This window comes from Myotis daubentonii, chromosome 1 (assembly GCF_963259705.1).
Source record: "Myotis daubentonii chromosome 1, mMyoDau2.1, whole genome shotgun sequence".
NCBI classification, from domain to species: Eukaryota; Metazoa; Chordata; class Mammalia; order Chiroptera; family Vespertilionidae; genus Myotis; species Myotis daubentonii.
Window position 1 is genome coordinate 25,322,485 of NC_081840.1, and position 21,372 is coordinate 25,343,856.

Sequence of the window (21,372 nt, forward strand, 5' to 3'; positions counted from 1 at the left end):
GATGTATTTTCAGGGGTCGCGACCAACAGGTTGAGAACCGCTGATAGAGCTAAGCAAAACATCTAGTCGGTATGACATAACTGGTGACCAGCTGAATGAAGGAATGAACTAACTGAAGACAAATAGATCTTCCCAGCTGGGTCTTTCACCTTAGCCTATCAACATGTCCACATTTTCCCATCATTATTTCTGTACAACGTCCAGGTAGTGGCTCTAACTCTGTCTAGCCTTCCCTCTCAGCCAAGCTTCCTGAAAGCACAGTCTATACCCAAGGCCATTTCCCTTTACTCCTGAACATATACTCTCCTCTAGCTTCTGCCCCGACCATCCCACAGAAACTATTCTTGTTTGAGGCCTTCTACTTACCAAATCCGATGCCTGCATCCTAGCCCCTACTCCACTTGTCTACTTGACACTGTTGAGTACTCCTCTCTTCCTGATACCCTTCTGCTTTGATTGCACACTCCTGTAGATACCTGTGTACAGTAATGGTTATCAAACTGAGGGTAGTTTTGCTCCCACTGCCTGGGGTGGGGGATATTTAGCAATGTCTGGAGATATTTCTGGTTGTCAAAACTGAGAGGAAGGCTGCTAATGGCATCTAGTGGATAGAAGCCAGGGATGCTGCTAAACATCCTATAATGCAAAGGACAGCTTCCCATGAAGGGACGGAACGGAACTGATAGCTGTGTCCCTAACGAAAGGACAGAACGGAACTGATAGTAAAAGAACAGAACAGAACTGATAGCTGTGTCTCTAACTCCTCTCCCAGGAAAGCCACAGAATGTATCAGTTACTCAGCCTGCCCTTATCTCAGCCAATGGGAAAGCAAGGAAAACTAGCCCCCGGCCCTCACTCAACCAACTGGAATCAACCAAGTGCCTCCACCCCCAACCCCAAGCCCTATAAATTCTTTGTTCTCTTGGGACTCGGGGCTCTCTCTCGAATCCAGTCATGGAGGCAGAGGGGGACCAAGCCCGGGCTTGAATAAAAGACTCTATGCTTTTGCATCAGGCTCGGCTCCCTGGTGGTCTGTCTTGGGGGATCTTGAAATCTGGGCATAACACCCATACTTCCAGGAAAGAATTATCTGGCACAGTGGATAGAGCATCCTCCTGCGGACTGAAAGGTCCAGGTTCCATTCTGGTCAAGGGCACATGCCTGGGTTGCAGGCTCAATCCCCAATAGAGGACGTACAGGAGAACAGCTGATCAATGATTCTATCTCATCATTGATGCTTCTATCTCTCTCTCCCTCTCCCTTCCTCTCTGAAATCAATAAAAATATATTTAAAAAAAGAATTATCTGGCCCAAAATGTCAATAGTGCAAAGGCTGAGAAATCCTAACGCACAGTGTCCTGTAGACACTTCATGCACAACATGGACATGTTTAAATTATTACCGCTCTCCCCCCCCCCCCTTACTCACTTATTTGTTATTCCTAATCTGATTAATAGCACTTAGTTTTATAAATCAGTATCTTGGGAATCATGTTTTTTTTTTTTAAATATATTTTATTGATTTCTTACATAGAGGAAGGGAGAGGGATAGAGAGTTAGAAACATCGATGAGAGAGAAACATCAACCAGCTGCCTCCTGCACACCCCCCACTGGGGATGTGCCTGCAACCAAGGTACATGCCCTTGACTGGAATCGAACCTGGGACCTTTCAGTCCGCAGGCCGACGCTCTATCCACTGAGCCAAACCGGTTTCGGCGGGTATCATGTTTTATTTCCATTCTCTCCCTCCTTAGGCTCATCTATTAGTCCAGTGGTTCTCAACCTGTGGGTCGCGACCCCTTTGGCGGTGGAACGACCCTTTCACAGGGGTCGCCTAAGACCATCCTGCATATCAGATATTTACATTACAATTCATAACAGTAGCAACATTACAGTTATGAAGTAGCAACGAAAATAATTTTATGGTTGGGTCACAACATGAGGAACTATATTTAAAGGGCCAGAAGGTTGAGAACCACTGTATTAGTCACTAATTCCCTTTTGATGCTATTTCCTAAATGTCTGTAATCCTTTCTCTCCCCTCAGTTATCACTGCCTTTGTATGAGTATAGACATCATTTAGTTTGTAAGTCTCCTAAACTGACTCCCTATTTGAGTTGTATAAATGCCTCTAACTCATTCTCCTTGAATAGTCTTTCTAAAATGGAAGGCCAATCACGTTTCTCCCACTGCCTGTAAGTTAAAGGCTGAGCTTCCAGGTCTGGCTTCGGATGTTTACCATGTATTTTTTTATCTACAAATCCTTATTCTATTGTTTTTCTTCCTAATCTCCTTTTCTCCTAATAAAAACATAAGAAAACAAAATCAAAATCTTGATGTTTTACACTTCTGTGTATTGGACATGATGTTCCCCCTTTTTGAAATGCCCTCTGTACCACTATCCCTCCAAAGCCCCCCTGAAAATTTCCTCCATACTTTCTTGGGGCATTCATTATATACATCCCATCCCATCTCAGGTATAAAATTCCAGTTCAAAAATTGAAGTGCAACAAAGCAATATAATTTTATTTCACCTAGATTTTTAAAATTTGGATTTCCAGTCTATGAGGTGGGGAATACCAGTAAGTTCATGATGCTCTCCTCTTGCCCCTGGGTTGTGGTTAAATTCTGGGGAAGCCTTCCCAGTACCTAAATTTTGGAGATGTAGGCACCTGCTTCTCATACCTTCAGATTTTGGGGTTCTCTTCTAAGTATTTGTCTTGCTTGTAGATATATGATTTTGCTTTTTACGGGGCCACGCTGGAGCTTGAGAATCTTTCTACAGCTTCCCTTACCACAGAATTATTCCCTCTCTGGCATCTTGCGACCTATCGCAGATGACCTGGCATGCAGATACAAGGTCCTTACATAGGGCCAGGGTTATCCCCTTTCTTTTACTTTTGTTAATATTTTACTTCTGAAACATTTCCTGTCTTGTGAAATTTTTGCCTCAGAGGCATCTAATACATTTACTTAACGGGTCGAGACTTTTAATGGACTTAAGTGACATACTAGTAAAAGCTAAAGACTTTCAAATTCTTTCAGCTAAGTTCTTTCCCATCCCTACCCTTAAGGGAGGGTAGAAAATGGCCAATAGCTCCTAAATCTAATAGCTCATGGGATGCACCGGAGGGCGCTTTGTAACTTGAAGATGTTCCCACCCCTAACTCTGCATAATCAACATTTGTTTTTTAAAACGATCACAGGAAAGTAAGCTCGAATATTCGAATCTCTCACTGGTGGGCCTGGGCAGGACTCGCTGTCTCCAACATTTTTTTTCACTAGCATGCCCGGCCTCCTTCCTCACTGGCCGCAGCGCGGCGTTCCCCTTCCCGCAGGGTTCCTCTTTTCCTAGTTCTCCCTCACCCGCCGCGCTCCCCTCCCAGCCCCGCCCCTTTCCATCTCCCAGCCCCGCCCCTTTCCCGCCTCTCTCCATCTCCCAGCCCCGCCCCTTTCCCCCGCCCCTCTCCATCTCCCAGCCCCGCCCCTCTCCATCTCCCAGCCCCGCCCCTTTCCCGCCCCTCTCCATCTCCCAGCCCCGCCCCTTTCCCGCCTCTCTCAACATCTCAGCCCCGCCCCTCGCCCCACCCCTCTCCACCTCCCAGCACCCCCCTGTGGTGCTCCATCAACCAGCCTCGCCCCTTCCCTTCCCGCCCCAACTCCCAGCCCAGCCGCTCAGCTCCCGTCCTGCTCCACCTCCAAGCCCCGCCCCTCCACTTCCCAGCCCCACTCCTCCCCCCACCCCCGCTGCCCCCTCCCAGCGGCTTCCCTCTCCTCTCGGAATTGTCCCCAGTGCACAATTATCCCTCCACCTCCCAGCAGCTCCCCTGCGCTCCTGGCGTCCTCCCCTTCCCTGCCCTCTCGTGGGTCCCGCACTGTCCTCCCCTCTGCATTTCTCCTCAGGGTCCCGAGGACCTGCACCCCTCCGCTTCCGTCGTCATAGTGGTTACGTCTTCTCTGCGCCGGAAGGAGAACCGCGAACACTTTTGGAATTATGGCGGCGGTGGATATCCGAGGTAACCCGTGCTGTCAGCCTTCGTTTCTTGCTGGTCGGGTCTGGTCTGGGGCTCTCTAGCTCGCGGGGCAGGGGTCAGGCTCCTTTGTGATGTCTCCCAGCTCTTTCTGTGGACGACTCAAAGCCTCACTGGCGAAAAGTAGCCTGGTTTTCCCCGCTTCGCGGTGTCTCTTAGAAGCGTGGAAGCCGAGGCCTTGGGGAAATTGGGGTTGAGCCCTCAGACCGCAGAGCTGTTTCACACGCATGTTTCTGCGGTGAACGTCGGGGCTGCCGGGTGAAGGGATGGCCTGTGGGCGGGGTGGGAGCTGGGGTGACCGGCCGGCGGGACTCGGTCCACCCCTGGGGACTTGGCGTCGCGGCTGCTTTCTTTCTGACATCGCGCCCCTGGCGCCCCTGAGCTTGAACCCCGAAGATTTTCTTCGGGAAGTTTTATGTTTGAGTCTGCAGTACCTCCCGTCAAACACCCAGCAGTTACGTAGGGGTCGTGTCTTTTTTACCGCTGAACTGCCAAGGCACTCAAATATTTGCCGACCGGTGAATAGATAGATGGAGGCGCATTCCCCTGTCGCTGCGCGATCTCGGAGGCATGAAGCTATACATGCATCCTCCTCTCTGCCCACCTCCACCCCCCGTTTCAGTGAATTTGAAAACTGAACCGAACCAAACGAAAAAAGCCTAGAAGTTGTGCTCTGGTATTCCCGCGAGGGAACCAGCCGGAAGGGCGATTGAAGAACAGCTGAGGCGTGGGAACCTGGTTCCCAACAGGCCGGGTTCCCCCAGGCCGGGAAGAGGGATCCTGGAAGCTCCCCCAAAAAACTCAGCGCGGAGCGCCCGCCATGATCGTTACCTTTTCGTGCGGCGCTGTCTCCACAACACTTCCTGCGCTTGCAGAAAACGCTCAAGGTGGATGTGTTCCCGCTCGAAACGTTGTGGTCCTTTTTTCTTAAAGGAAGTGTGAGTTTTTGTACCTGGGTGCAAGCTGAGATTCAACCCTTCCCCACCCCCCAATCAGGTGAAAGAAAAAGGGCTTTCCTCAAATAATGTTTTAACTATCGCCCTGGCCGGTGTGGTTCAGTGGTTGGCGTATCCGCCGGTGCACGGAAGGGGCGTGGGTTCCATTCCGGTCAAGGGCACATACCCGGGTTGCAGATCCGATCCCCGCCTTGGTCGGGGTCGGTGGGGGAAGCAGCCAAAATTGATGTCTCTCTCACATTGATGTTTCTCTCCCCTGCCCCCCCTTCTACTCATTTCTAAAAACCAATGGAAAAAAGTATCCTCTGGTGAGGATTAACAAAAACAGAAACCACTCAAGATGCTTAACTGCAAGATGCTTCAAATCATTTCCATGTAGGTTGTTTTCGTAGATACTTGATTGTTATTGATTTGAGAGAGAGAGAAGAGAGATCGAGATTTGTTGTGCCACTTACTTACACATTCATTGGTTGATTCTTGTATGTGCCCTGACCAGTGGTCTAATGTGCAACCTTAGTGTATGGGGACAACACTCTAATCAACTGAGCCACCTGGCCAGGGCTATATATACTTGATTTTTTAAAGGGAAATGTTTGAGATCCCTTTTTCTATATTAACCAAAGTGGATGGAGTCTAGCATGCTTATTACAAATATATTCTCATTTTATAGTTATTCAAAATGTCCAGTGATCTTCAGCATTTCTGAAAAATACTTTTAAGTATTTGTCTTTCATATAAGTTAGGCACTTTCGGTGCCTAATTTTATCACTTGCTGATTGTTAGAGAGCTGTTTGGGGGCCATGTCGCCATGCACCCTTGCTACTAAATAAAAAAAGAAACATTTAGTTCAGACTGTTTTCAGATATTTAGCTTTCATACTGTTTTACTTTTTATTTGGATTTGTTAGAGTCTTTGCAAAGGCTCTGACGTGGGAGCATGCCTGGTGTGTTAGAGGACCAGCATAGAGGCAGGTATGGCTGAGAGAATGAGCAAGGAGGCGGGAAGAGATGAGGCCAGAGAGATAATTGGAGGATTGCTCCTTATCTTCCTATGCATTGCCATTGCCTTCCACTAGGTTTTCATCACCTCATGCCCATATGTATTGACTCTCCATAATTGTTGGTAGGTGGGATTGTCACTAAACATTCATTTGTTTCTATAGATTATTTTCTTTCTGGAAATGATCTGTAATATTTTGACAATTTATTGTCAATGTGTACTTATTATGACACCACATATACCTAGTTTCCACTATGTAAGTGATAAAGAAACCTAACATTTTCTTCTACAAATGCCCTTGACCGGAATCAAACCTGGGACCCTTCAGTCCACAGGCCAGCACTCTTAGTTTTTCATTAGGAAATCTGTCTTTTTATTTTTTGGCTTTTTATATATTTGGTTATGGCATGATCCATTTATGATGAACCATCTTAATAGTCTCTACTGATTATTTGATCATTAACATACTTCATCCACTTATTTCCTTGGTTTTATAATGCACACAGCACATTTTACCTTTATACACTTACTTTTTCTCATTTGATTCGTTTTGCTCGGAACTGCTTGTCACCTGGGTTAGGTCTAACTTCTTCAAAGATGCCAGAAGCAATTACAGTATAGGAGAGGTTGAGGTTTTAATAGTTCCTTCTTCAACCAATATTTATAGGCATTTTGATGTTCTTGACTCACACCTATTGGGATTTAGTATAGTTAGTGGTGTGAAGCATCATTGCAGCCAGTAGCTAATAAAACTCATTAATTAAAGATGTCTAGCTCTATTTTACCATGTCTTTTTTTTTCTTTGTGCATTTTGAAAATTTTCAAATTTAATTCTGTTCTAAAATATGAAATTGTATGACTTGTAATTAAGGGCATTGTACTTCTCACTTGCCCTTTAACTTTTGCATCATCTCATCTATCATAATAACTTTCTAATTTATTTCTTGGTCCCTAATTGGGAGGTTGCAAACTGGTGGCTCTGGATGTGTTTTCTTTGGCATGCATGTTGTTTGAAAACTTTTCAATTAGTTGCCAACATATAAAAACTTAGGATTTCTAGTTTTTTGAAAAATCTCTTTAAATTTTAAGTCCTATACTTCTCTATCTTATCAAATTATCATTGAAACATAATATATTTTTACATTTTCTCACCTTTGTATATGCATTCTCTCTGCTTAAAATTGCTTTGCTCCTCTTTTTCCAGCTTGATCCTCTATTCTTTAACATACTAGGGGCCCAGTGCACAAATTCATGCCCCTTGAAAGGAACTGTGGGCCTCAAGGCTGCAGTAGACACAGGGGTGGGTCTCGGCCCATTATCCTCGACCCCACTCAGCCCCTCCCACGATGGCCCCCAGTCCCCTGTCTGCAGGCAGCCCCACTCCTGCCGCCCCCGCTCCCACACGCTGATGGTGCCGGCCCTGCTCACACCCGCTGACGGCGTGGAGCAATTGGGGCTGGCGCCAGCAGCGGGTGCAAGCAGGGCCGATGCCATCAGTGGGTGCAAGTGGCAGCTGCTGCCCTGATTGCCCCCAGGTGCAAGGGGAAGTGGAGAAGCCCTCAGGGGCGATCAGGGCCAGCAGCTGCTGCTCTTACCCACTGACATTGTTGAGTAATCAGCGCTAGGTGCCAGTAGCGGGTGCGAGTGGTAGCTCCAGCACTGGCAGCAGGTGCAAGCAGGGCCAGCGCTGGCAGTAGGTGTGAGCGCCAGGCAGGTGTGAGGGCCGGGTAGGATTACAGCGCGCGGGAGCAAAGAGTTTTCAGTAACCACCAGAGGCTTGCCCCATGACAGCAACTGGTGCCCTGCCTTGATCTGGCGCCCCGCTCACCTGCTCCACCATCCTGCTGCGGCCGACCCCCACCATGTTCTGCTCTCTGCTGCCTGCTGTTGACGCCCGCCATGTTCCACTCGCCCCTCTGGTGGTCAGCACGCACCACCTGGTGGTCAGCACGCACCACCTGGTGGTCATAGTGACTGGTTGTTCAGTTGTTCCACCATTTGGTTTATTTGCATATTAGCCTTTTATTATATAGGATAGGATAGTGCTAAAACCCTCACCCCATAAAAAATCATTCCAGTTTCCTCAGGTTGGGTATTCTGCTCCCTCCACTGTGCTCTCATAACACATTTATTCGTACTTTTATTATAGCACTTGAGTTATTGCTTTCTTGTGTACTTGTCTCTTCTGTTAGACTGTGAGAGTATGTAAGTTAGGATCCATGTCTTCCTTTTATTTATAGTGCCTACAACATGAGATACATAATATTTGTAGGATTAGATTTTTTTCTCTTTTCTCACCTTTTATTATTTTGTTTCTTTCTTATAGATAATCTACTTGGAATCTCTTGGGTTGACAGTACATGGATCCCCATTTTGAACAGTGGAAGTGTCCTAGATTACTTTTCAGAAAGAAGTAATCCTTTTTACGACAGAACGTGTAATAATGAAGTGGTCAAAATGCAGAGACTAACATTAGAACACTTAAAGTAAGTTATTGTAAGAAAGCAGCATCTTGGCCAACTAGAGATTCTGCAGTGAACAGTTCTTTCAAGCTGTGGATCATGAAATACAGAGTAGAAGTTTTGGAAGAACTGGAGTTTTGTTTGGGTTCATAACAAGTTTTGATTGGCAAAGGAATTATTAGCAGTCATTTGTTGCTTAGGAAGTCTTTACTGTAATAACTTTATATATTACTGTCCAATTAGACTATAGCTATGAGGTTTAAATGTAGATCTGATGAGCAATGCAGCTGTTATTCTCAACCTAGTAACTATACTTATTGTCTACTCTACATGTAATTTAGTGTCTTTAGTAGGTTTATAGTAGATTTATCTTTGTATGACGAAAAATTTTAGCCAGACTTATACAAAGCAAGATTCTTCAGACTTAGGACGTTAAGAATTTATTACTGTTATAAAAGTTTCTGAAACAACTGTGTAATAAAGTGTGTGTGTGTTTTTATTAATCTGTCAGCAAACATTAGGGGGAATTCATGAAATTAAATTTCTGTGGTATTTTAAATAACTTTTGTTATAAAACAAATATTTATAACTATTAAGACAACTTATTGTTTTAATCATAATCTGCCAGATAAAAAATGCAGTGGGGCAAGAATAAGGTTTTTGATATTTTCTAGTTGGGTAGAATATATAGTTGACATATACAGTCAAGACATGAATAGTCGCCGAAACCGGTTTGGCTCAGTGGATAGAGCGTCGGCCTGCGGACTGAAAGGTCCCAGGTTCGATTCCGGTCAAGGGCATGTACCTGGGTTGCGGGCACATCCCCAATAGGAGATGTGCAGGAGGCAGCTGATCGATGTTTCTCTCTCATCGATGTTTCTAACTCTCTATCTCTCTCCCTTCCTCTCTGTAAAAAATCAATAAAATATATTAAAAAAAAAAAAAAGACATGAATAGTCTTCACCATGTATACTTTTATATTTTACATATATTTATAGATCTCCCAGGTCAAGAAGCATCATGGTATTGGTTGCCTTTTTAAAAAAATACATATTTTTTTTTATTGATTTCAGAGAGGAAGGGAGAGGGAGAGAGAGATAGAAACATCAATGATGAGAGAGAACCATTGATTATCTGCCTCCTGCACACCCCACACTGGGGATTGAGTTTGCAACCTGGGCATGTGTCCTGACCGGGAATCAAATCATGACCTCCTGGTTCATAGGTCGACGCTCAACCACTGAGCCACACCGGCTGGGCTTGGTTGTCTTTTTTGAAGCATGCTCTTCAGTATACTTTCATGATGAAAATTTAAGTTCATCATGAAATTTTATAAATAAATTTTGTTGTTTAAAAACCAAATCCTTACCTGTATTTGATTACCTTGGAAAATAGCCAGTTTTATTAAACAGCCAGGTTTTAATATCAAACACAGGAAGTTTTAATTCTACTTACAGTGTTGTTATAATTTTATATAATAATTTGAATGTTCTACAGAATTGTTGACAGGGCATTCATAGATCTCTGGATGTCTGTGTTCTATTTTCATTCAGTCAGATGGTTGGAGTGGAATACATCCTTTTACATGCTCAAGAGCCCATTCTTTTTATCATCCGGAAGCAACAGCGGCAGTCCCCTACCCAAGGTAAAATGTGTAAACTTCAGGCATTATTTTTTTCTTAAAACACCATGATTTATGTACTTTCTGAGCTATCTAGTTGGTTTTGTTTTTTTGGTTTGTTTGTTTGTTTTCTTGGGTTTTTTTGGGCATCCCCAAGACAACATATATATGTTCAGTGCTTTACCAGGGGGACTCAGCAGACTTAGCATATAGTCAGTCATGTGTAAATTTTGTTAGGGCAACACAGTAAGAATACCCAGCCAGATCAATAAGGGAAAACGCCATATTAAGTGGGATCTGTAGGGATCTGTCCAGGTGTAAACTTTCTATACTTTCCTCTCTGTGAGGGGCCACGCCAAGTATACCCTCCAGCAGTGAAATGCAGCTCCATGTGTGTATGTCTGCTCAGGAAACTCCATTTGAGACTCTGAGTCCAGATTTTTAATGAGGGCTAATCATGTAGACCTCTTATGCCTGCTAAAATTCCAGAGCCTTAGAAGGAAATCATGTTTGCACAAATTGTCTAGGCAGGCTGGTATGGTAGACATAGCTTTATCACTTAGGAACCATTTCAAATGGAGTTCCACTAGTCACATGCTTGGACACCAGGGGTCTCCCAGCATGCCCAGGGGCAGCTCTACAAGCACTAATAGAGCAACTCGCTATATTGAAACCTTGTCTTCCTGTGAGCACAAGTGTTGGGATTCCAACTGAACCTCGAATATTCCAAGTAACTTTCTTTTCATCTCAGACCACTGAGTCTAATTCTGTTACAAAATACGTGGTAAGTGCAGTTGTACCAAATTCTTAAAAGGTCAGTTGAAAACCCTCATTGACACATTCAACCACAAGTCTTACCTGGTTTATCTAACCACACAAAAACTTGCCTTAGAAACCACACTGAAGAGTATAGAATGCAGATTGGATTTTGAATCATAGCATTAGTCACTTACTTCCAAAGGTGACCAGCTACATCTCCTAATTTTAAAATCCCTCATCAAGACATTTAGTAACAACCTTGGTATTGATTCCAGAGAATGACTTGTTAAAGAAGTTCTAGAATCAAGAACTTAAATTTAGTTTAAAAATTTAGAGTTTTGGTCCAGAGAAAAAGAACCTTACCCCTGGGCCCATGTGACTAAGTGGGTTGGGACATCATTCTGTACACTGATAGGTTGTGGGTTCGATTCCTGGTCAGGGCACATACTTAGATTGTGGGTTTGATCCTGGTTGGTACGTATACAGGAGGCAACCAATTGATGTTTCTCTCTCCCTTCCCCTCTAAAATCAATGAAAACATCCTCGGGTGAGGATTTAAAAAAAGAGAACCTTAGAACAAAGGCAAGACCATGGATAAGAGTTCCATGGTGAGAGGGTTCAAGTTATAGAAGCTATACAAGGTGGCACCAGCCTCGCTAGCAGCTGTTTTATTCCTTAGGACTCAGGACGGGAGCACAGAGACAAGCTCAGCACATCTGTTATCTTCACGCTAGGCTGTAAATCTCTTGCTGTAAGGTCTTATTCCCCAAAGTGTGGTTGACTGACAGCAGCATTGGATCACTTGGGAACTTGTTAGAAATGCACTATGCCTACTGATTAAGAATCTGATTTTAACAGGATACTCAGGTGATTCACTGCTCTAGGGCAAGAGTTGACAAAATTTTTTCTGGGAAGGTCCACAGAGTAAATATTTTAGAGTGTGAGGCTCATGGTTTCTGTGACAACTACTCAACTAGCAGCTGTAGATAATAATGTAAGTGAATGGGTGTGGCTGTTTTTATAATATAACTACGAAAACAGGAAATCTTTTTAAATATATTTTTTATTGATTTCAGAGAGGAAGAGAGGGAGAGAGAGAAATATGAGTGATGAGAGAAAATCACCAATCAGCTGCCACCTGCATGCCAGGCCCTGCCTTAAGTTTTAATATGAGAAAATGTCAACTTTTAGTTATTCTTTTTATGGAAATCTATTTAGTAGTTTGTGTACATGGCTGTATTCATAAATGGTTTTTTCCTTTCTACTGCTTTAGTTATCCCACTGGCTGATTACTATATCATTGCTGGAGTGATCTACCAGGCACCAGACTTGGGATCAGTTATAAACTCTAGAGTGGTAAGTGTCTTCACATTATTTAAACACTAAAAACATTTACTTGAGCGACCTTGCTTTCAAGAATCAAACACAGCTGCTTGTGTAAGTCAGTATAAAGTGTTGGGTATTAGGGTATTAAAATGTTTGAGCATTATTAATGAGAAATTGGGAATTCATTTTCTTTCTACAAGCTTACTGCGGTGCATGGCATTCAGTCAGCTTTTGATGAAGCTATGTCATACTGTCGATATCATCCTTCCAAAGGGTATTGGTGGCACTTCAAAGATCATGAAGAGCAAGGTAGGTAGGACACCTAGACCTTCTGAAAACATTTTTTGGTATCTGAGAATAAATCTGTTTTCTTCAGGTAAACAGCTATTGATGATTTCTAGGTATGTTTTACTTCCCCTTAGGAAGATTCTTCATAGGATTATGACATTGGCACAGCTACTGTTTATATAAATAGATGTGGTAATAATAGCTTTCCCGTAGGAACAGATATACATTTCAATGTTAGGTAAATGGTAATCTTTGATAAGTAGATTCAAGTTTTTAAAATATTTGGAGCATGCAGAGAAAATCAATGATGGGGACTGAGCAATGGTGATATTTCTTGTTTACATAACTGTAGAGTCATCTTGAAATCACGAACCTGAATCTCCCAATCTTAAAACTAGGGGAGGTGCTCTTAGAGCCTTATTCCCAGGTGACCAGTCTGTTTTTTTATTTTTCCATGTTATCATCTGTTGTGATGCCAGGTTCCCCAGTTTCTGTAGCTGTTAATCTGCTACTCATTCTACACCATATTTTACCTAAGTACTAGAAGTGTGTCTATAGCAGAATACCTATAGTCTGTATTTCCTTCTCTGAGAAATAGCAATTCAGCATAAATTACTAATGGAAAAGTAGCCTTTAAATAGATTTCAGGCTTGTGTCATGAATGGTCTCTCAGATACAGTTTTTTTTTTGTTTTTTAATATATTTTTTATTGATTAAGATATTACATATGTGTCCTTATCCCCACGCTACCCCCCCCGCCCCCCGCTCATGCCCTCACCCCCCCATTGTCCGTGTCCATTGGTTAGGTTTATATGCTTGCATATAAGTCCTTTGGTTGATCTTTCCCCCTTACCCCCACCCTCCCCTACCTTCCCTCCAAGGCCCGACAGTCCAATCAATGCCTCTCCGTCTCTGGATCAGTCCTTGTTCATCAGTTTATGTTGTTCATTATATTCCACAAATGAATGAGATCATGTATTTATCCTTCTCTGACTGGCTTATTTCACTTAGCATAATGTTCTCCACTTCCATCCATGCTGTGGCAAATGGTAAGAGTTCCTTTTTCTTCTTCCTCTTGTTAAAGAATACCTTTCAGCATTTCATATAATGCTGGTTTGGTGGTAATGAACTCCTTTAGCTTTTTCTTATCTGTGAAGCTCTTTATCTGACCTTCTGTTCTGAATGATAGCTTTGTTGGATAAAGTAATCTTGGTTGTAGGTTCTTGCTATTCATCACTTTGAATATTCCTTGCCACTCTCTTCTGGCCTGCATGGTTTCTGTTGAGAAATCAGCTGACAGTTGTATGGGTACTCCTTGTAGGTAACTGACTGTCTTTCTCTTGCTGCTTTTAAGATTCTCTCTTTGTCTTTTGCTCTTGGCATTTTAATTATGATGTGTCTTGGTGTGGTCCTCTTTGGATTCCTTTTGTTTGGGGTTCTCTGCGCTTCCTGGACTTGTAAGTCTATTTCTTTCACCAGGTGGGGGAAGTTTTCTGTCATTATTTCTTCAAATAGGTTTTCAATATCTTGCCCTCTCTCTTCTTCTGGCACCCCTATAATTCTGATGTTGGTACGCTTGAAGTTGTCCCAGAGGCTCCTTACACTATCTTCATATTTTTGGATTCTTTTTTCTTTTTCGGTTGGGTATTTTTTGTTTCTTCATTTTTCAAATCTTTGACTTGATTCTTGGGATCCTCTTGCCTGCTGTTGGATCTCTGTATATTATTCTTTATTTCAGTCAGTGTATGCTTAATTTCTAGTTGGTCTTTTTTCATATCCTCCAGGGTCTCACTAAATTTATCGGCGGTTTCCAGAAAATTCTTGAAAAACCTTATAAACGTGGTTTTGAACTCTCTATCCAGTCGTTTGCTTTCCTCCATTTCTGTCATTTGTGACTTCTTTGTCTCTGCATTTTTTATGCTTCCCTGTGTTGGTAGAGTGGTTTTGTGTGCTAGGTGTCCCATAGGGCCCAGTGGCTCAGACTCCCCAGTTACCTGAGGTGGACACTCTTGGTGTACCCCCTTGTGGGCTTTGTGCACAGTCTTGTTGTAGTTATGCCTTGATTGTTGTAGGATCACTGGGAGGAATTGACCTCCAGGCCAATTGGCAGTGAGAATCAGCTGTGTCTGCAGTGGGAGAACTTCTGTGCTGAAGACACCCTTCTGGGGCAAGACTTGCTTCAGTGGGGCTTTGGTGCTCACTGAGTCTGCGCCCTGAGTGTGTCCCTTATGGATCTGAGGAGTTGTAATCTGGATGGTCCCCCTCTGACCACTGGGTACACTGGCTCTTGGATCTAAGGTGGTGCTAATTTAGCCTCTGCCTGAGGTTACCCAGCAGGGGCTACGAAGAGAACTGCAGATTCCCCTTCCTTTTTTTGGAGTTTGGAGGTGCCCAGATGAGGCCCAGCTGTAACGCAATGCAAGCTGCTGTAGGGCCTTGGGCCTACTCTTGGAAGTTCTGGGTCTGTCTGGCCCAGCTGCAATTTGTTAGGTAATTTTCAGATTGCAAAGGGCCAGGGCATTCATATGCAAAAGCCTCTGCCACAGCCTGGGTGGGGTGGGGTCTCAGGGAATCAAAGGGCGGAGCAAGCAGCTATGGCTGTTCCTCAGCCCTTCCCTAAGGGGCCGGGCGTCTCAGTGTCCCGGTAATCGCTGCAAGCACATCTGAGGGAAAGCCGCCCTCAAGTTCCGAGTTCTGCCTGCTGCCAGACAGTCCAGTTTCTCCCCGTATGACACCTGGGTCCCCAGAGACTTCCCGGAACGGAGTTCAGAGCAGTCGGGAGCTTGTGACTCCCTCCCGATTCAAAAAGACAGCCGCGTCCTCAGGTGCCAGCCCCTTTCTGCGCGCACATGCGCGAACGCGAGCCTCCGTACCTCTGCACTTTACTTCTGCAGCTCCTCTGGGTCTCAGGGTGCTTTTCTCTTTCCTTCTAGTTGTAGAATTTCCACTCAGCCAGCATTCCTGTAGTTCTGGATGATGTCTGTTTTGTCTTTTCGTTGTATTTTTGAAGTTGTTGTGGGAGGCAGCACTTTCCAGTGTTTACCTATGCCGCCATCTTGGTTTCTCTCCCCAGTCTTATCTCAGATACAGTTTTATTTATTCTTAATAGTAGTTGCAGGTTGCAACATCAGATGTAGGAAAGTTTACATTAGTTAAATAAACTTCTCCTAAGAGCTCTCTGCCCCTACCCTAATGAAATGTTTGGAGTGAAACTTATCTGGAACCCTTCATTTAGAGACAGTCTCCCAATATATATCCCTCCCAAGGGAAATTCTATGTCATTAATTTCAGAATTTCTCTTGTAACTTCTTTCTTGTCTTAAGGACCTTCTGTTTGGTTTGTCCTGGGTTTTTTTCAGTGATTTATAGTCTTCATTATTGAGAATGGTAACTTGGGGAATTTTTGAAAGTTGCATTTTTCATTTGCACTTATTAGGATTCATGGGAAAAGACCATTTAATTCACTTAAAATATACACAGGATAATTTCAAACAAATAATCTGGATTATGATTTCGGTAATTATGGAAAACTTTAGCTTTAAAATTCTTTTTTCTATCCATGCTTATATACTAAATTTTTTTTTTTTCAATTACAATTTACATTCAATACTATTTTGTATTAGTTTCAGGTGTATGCATAGTGGTTAGACAATCATATACTTGACAAAGTTAAAACTAAAGTATCTTTAAAAGACATCAGCTTTTTATTTATTTATTTATAAAATACTTTTATTGATTTCTAGAGAGAGAGAGGAAGGGAGAGGGAGAGAGAGAGCAACATCATGTGAGAGGGAAATATCAATCCATTGATCAGCTGTCTCCTGCACGCCCGTGTCAGGGATTGAGCCCGCAACCTGGGCATGTTCCCTGACCGGGAATCGAACCAGTGCACTGGTCAATGCTCCATCCATCTGAGCCACACCAGCCAGGGTGACATCAGCTTTTTAAATGCTAGAATGTTAATAACTTCATTTTAGAGGGAGAGTTAGAATACTTCTGTGTATATGCTCAGTTTAACTTGTTTGGGAGATTCTGTTTTAACTAGCAGCCATGAAAAATAATGAAGTCTGAGTATATTCATGGTGGATAAAAATTTGTAAAATATAAAACACCAAACTGGGCAGTATTTTGATTTGGACTTCATATTTTAACAGAAAAAGTTAAACCTAAAACCAAAAGGAAAGAAGAACCAAGCTCTATTTTCCAGAGGCAACGTGTGGATGCTTTACTCCTAGACCTCAGACAAAAATTTCCACCCAAATTTGTGCAGGTAATGAGAGCATGTGTGGTAAATTTGATACTGTTTCCTGGCATGTTTATTTTTATTTTTAAGTTATTTTTATTGATTTTAGAGAGAGAGAGAGGAAGTGTGGGGGAGAGAGAAACATCAATTTGCTGTTCCTCTTATTTATGCATTCATTGGCTGCTTCCTGTATGTGCCCTGATCAGGTATCGAACTCCAAACCTTGGCATGTCGGGATGACGCTCTAACCAACTGTGCTTCCTGGTCAAAGCCTGGTATATTTGTTTTTAATTGAGAACTGTTTCAGATATGACGGGCTGCAGTTTGCCTTTTAATAGTGTACTCATCAGAAACCTTATGTTCATAGAAAAATACTTCTTTTCCCTCTGTATTTCCCATACCCGCCATCTTTAAAAGTCAGATGGTTCATCCACACTTCATTCTACTTTTTTCATAGCTCATATCCCCTAAGCAAATAAGTCTCCAAAGTCTTGAAAGGCTCCATTTTCTCTTCCACTGGAGTCTACTTAGCTGATATTTGTAAATCATGTAGCCTGGATGCAGAGACAGAGGGTTTTGTAGGTGTTCAGGGTTATTTATATTTGACTCTTGTTCTAGTTTTAGATTTGTCTTTTTTGAAACAGGCGAAAAAGAAGTAGAAAATTATAAATTTACTTTTTATGATACATACAGTGGTTCCTCTTCATGTAGTCATCTATAATGTAATTTGAATGAAGGTGTAATTTAATAAGAATTTTGAAGTAAAAAAAACACAACTTTGCTAACTTACCTGTTTTCTTCTACTTCTCCCCACTCTCTCTTTTGTTTTCTCTGTTTTTAATTATAGCAAAAGTCTGGAGAAAAGCCTGTCCCAGGTATGGTTCATCTGATGTTCTTGTTAAACTTGAAATAAGACCAAACAGCCTGTTTAACTCAGTAACAACTTAGCATATGAGATGAGCTACTGTCATTTGGTCCTTCTAGATCGGGGTGAGGAACCTTTTTTTCTGTCAAGGGTCATTTGGATATTTATAATATCATCTGAGGACCATACAAAATTATCAGCTTAAAAATTAGCCTGCTATATTTGGTCAGACATTTAATTAACTCACCCCTAATGCCTAATGACCAAATGATTTCTTGGGGCTTACATAGACAGAGGCTGTACGTTCCTAACCCCTTTTCTAGATTCTCTCATTGTAGCTTGTTACTCCTAACCTTGGGATTTGCTGAACTGCCATAAGATGGGGGTTTTTTTGTTTTTGTTTTTTAAATATATATATTTATTGATTTCAGAGAGGAAAGGAGAGGGAGAGATAGAAACATCAATGATGAGAGAGAATCATTGATTAGCTGCCTCCACACCCCACACTGGGAATTGAGCCTGAAACTCGGGCATGTGCCCTGTCCAGGAATGGAGCCGTGACCTTCTGGTTTATAGGTGGACACTCATCCACTGAGCCAGGCTGGCCAGGCAAGATGATGCTTTTGTGGTAGTGATGTTAGGATTTAAAAGGTAAATCAGAGTGGGAAGAATAGGAATTGAGGAGGTGTGGAAAAGATGAGGTGATTTGAGGTTTGGGGTTCAAATTGTTCAAATTTCAGTGTGGAGAAAGGTTTTCTGGTTCATCATTGAAAAGAGATAATTGACCTATCCATTGAACTGGGATGGAATAATCATGTATACTATCTTATTTAAATGCCATGTGTTTTTGTCTAGTATCACAAATTTGCTTGGGTTATCAGGTTTTTAGACTTGTAAATGGATTCTTATACATTTGCCTGATGAAACAGCTAAATTTAGAACTTGAGATAAGCAGTTCTAAAATGAATTGGAAAGAGTTTAACCGTTCATATTAACTGTTGTCTAAATTGATCTCATCCCTTTATCCTTACCCCCCCTCCAAAAAAATAACTCCTTTTGATGGCTAGTGGATCAGACAAAGAAAGAGGCAGAACCTACACCAGAAACTGTGAAGTCTGATGAGAAGGAGACCACAAAGAACACCCAACAGACAGTGAGCACTAAAGGTCCCCCTGAAAAACGAATGAGACTTCAGTGAGTATTCGACAAGAGAGGATTGTAAGACTTCTTGTCCATTATTATACCTCATACTGTGACAGGCTCTTGAACTTTGAAATTCTTTGTCACAACTCTCATTTGTATAGAATGTGCTTGCTCTTTATGCTCTTTAAGAAAGGATATAAGGACCCTCATGCTTTTGAGATGGATATTTGTATGTATCTTTTGTAACCTTTCCCCTATGGATTTGAGCAGCCTCCTCACTCACATATGTTTGAAACCAAATTAAAGTATTTGTCTAAATTACTTTATCATGACTTTCCCCCCTTATTTCTCTCTCTCAAATATTTTCAGATGCACTTTGTAAACACAAAGGATTAAAGTAGTAAATACAAGTTTAGTTTCTTTTTTAGTTGCATATTTCTCAGTATTAAAATAATTCAGTTACTTAACAATTTGAATGGTAAAGAAATGGGGAAAAACTCACTTGCCTATACCATCACCCTACAAATCCTTTAACAGTTTTGTGAGTTTTCTTTGTCTTTTTTTTCTATGAATATTTTAGAAACCAAAACTTGTAATTATTCTGTTCATATAATTTTATTTTATCACATTATTATGTCTGTTGTAAGCACGTCTCCATGTTTACTTAGTTTTTATAGATTATTTATTTTAATGATTAAATAATTCCTGTGAGTGATTATACATTTTCTTAAACTCTTCCTGTGTTCTACTTAGGTTTTTCCCAATTTGCATTATTTTAAATGAAGCTGTTGTGATTACATTTGTCTATAATGACTTTCTGATATTTAGTATTTATTTCCTTAGGATAGAGTCCCAGTGGTAGAATCACCAGACTCTTTACTTTACTCCTAGTCCATATTGCCAAGTTATTTTTTCTCAAAAGGTTTGAACCAGTTGTCACTCAGCAAAATATGAAAATACCAACCCCTCCAGAATTTACTACAAAGATGTTTTTTTATTATTTTAAGTGTTTGAATAATTGCTCATGTTTAACTTTTGCTTTTATGAAATGTCTGATTTTCTGTATTGTGTAAGATTTTTCTTTTAGCTTTGTATTTTGACATAATTTCAGGCTTACAGAAAAGTGTAAAAATAGTACAAAGGATTCCTACATATATATGCCTTTTGCCAAAACTCCTCATATGTTAATGTTTTTCCATATTTGTTTTATTCTTCAATCTTTTCCTGTCCTCTCCCCATCTCAGACTCTCGATGACAGTTGCTATTTTCCTCTTTATGTGTATGTGTATATATAGTACACATCTACATACACCTTTTACTTTTGGATTGAGAGTCAATTGCAGACATGATGCCCATTTCCCTTAAGTACTTTTGTGTATATTTCCTAAAATCAAGGATATTCTCTTCCATAGCTATAGTACAGTTATCAAAAGTAAACTGATATGATACCATTACTACTCTGTAGATCTCATTCATATCTTACCAGAGGTGTCAAGAATGTCATTTACAGCAAAAGAGTATCCTGAATTATGCATTGGATTTAGTTGTACTGTCTCTTTAGTCTGTTTTAATCTGGAATAGTTCTTTGTTTTTCATGACTTGATATCTAGAGTTTAGGCCAGTTATTTTTTGAATGTCTCTCAGTTTGCTTTTCTTTGACATATTTTCATGGTTAAATTCACCTCTTGTGCTTTTATCAGGAATCACACGGAAAAGATGCTTGTGGAGACACATGCTATTAATTTGCCTCATTTCTGATGATGTCAGCTTTACTTGGTTAAAGTTACTGTCTGTCAGGTTATTCTACTGTAAAGTTACTATTTTTTTCTTTTGTAATTTAGAGCTATCTTGTGGGAGAAATAGAGGTTTTGTAAATAGCATGGTATTCCTCAAATTTTTTCCTGCAAGTTAGCATCCATTGATAATTCTTGCCTGAATTTGATGGTTGCCAAATGATGAATTTCTAATTTCAGAATTCCTCTATGACTATTAGTTGGCCTTTTGCTATAAAGATGAGAGTTTTTCTTTCTCCCCTTCATACTTATTTATATCATTTTGAACTTCTAGATTCTTACTTTATTTGGTAAGTTGTATTTCTTTATTATTATTATTTATATTGATGCTCAAATTGTCCCAGATTGGGCCATGAGAGCCTCTCCACGCTGATTCCCGTGTCCTTTTGATATGACCCTCTCATTCATTGAGTATTTTCTTTACATTTTGGCACAGTAGGATATTCCACATTCTTCCCCACCTTGGCCTGGAATCAGCCGTTTCTAAGGTCCCTAGTTCCTTTTGGTGGAGAATGCATTTGGAAATCAAGATTTTGGGGCTAGGTGTGTTCGTTTGCTATTGTGTTATTGCTTCTAGGCCCTTTCACCTGACACAGTTAAGAACTAAATACTATATACTTACATATGAGTGAATACACATATGTCTCCACAGATACATCTATGTTTATTAAAAGCCATCGATTCACACTAATACCACCAAGTCCAGCCCATCACCACAGGGTTCACTCTGTCCTCTTCTATATGTGTAACTCTCTCACATAGGTGAGAATGCTGGTTCCTGTTATCCACAGTATTTTTACTTGCTTAATCCTATAATAACAAAGTAATTTTAGAATTGCTAACCTGTACCTCTGCCAAAAAGAGACCTCCTAATTAGAGTTCAGAGT

At 41.6% G+C, this 21,372-nt stretch overlaps 1 protein-coding gene across 3 annotated transcripts; it reads left to right on the top strand.

Annotated features, from left to right (window-relative positions):
- The first annotated feature begins 3,781 nt into the window (after positions 1-3,781).
- Positions 3,782-20,220, top strand: MED6 (mediator complex subunit 6). 3 transcript variants are annotated; one of them, XM_059692121.1, is made up of 8 exons: positions 3,783-4,016; positions 8,313-8,472; positions 10,002-10,093; positions 12,102-12,184; positions 12,355-12,463; positions 16,596-16,711; positions 17,532-17,559; positions 18,617-20,220. In XM_059692121.1, the coding sequence occupies exons 1-8, from the start codon at positions 3,995-3,997 to the stop codon at positions 18,745-18,747; spliced, it is 741 nt and encodes a 246-aa protein (XP_059548104.1). In that variant the 5' UTR covers positions 3,783-3,994; the 3' UTR covers positions 18,748-20,220. The 3 variants fall into 3 exon arrangements, with proteins under 3 accessions (XP_059548113.1, XP_059548104.1, XP_059548093.1); XM_059692110.1 differs by lacking the exon at positions 3,783-4,016 and adding an exon at positions 4,837-4,918; XM_059692130.1 differs by lacking the exon at positions 16,596-16,711 and having other exon boundaries at positions 3,782-4,016.
- Positions 20,221-21,372: the final 1,152 nt, after the last annotated feature.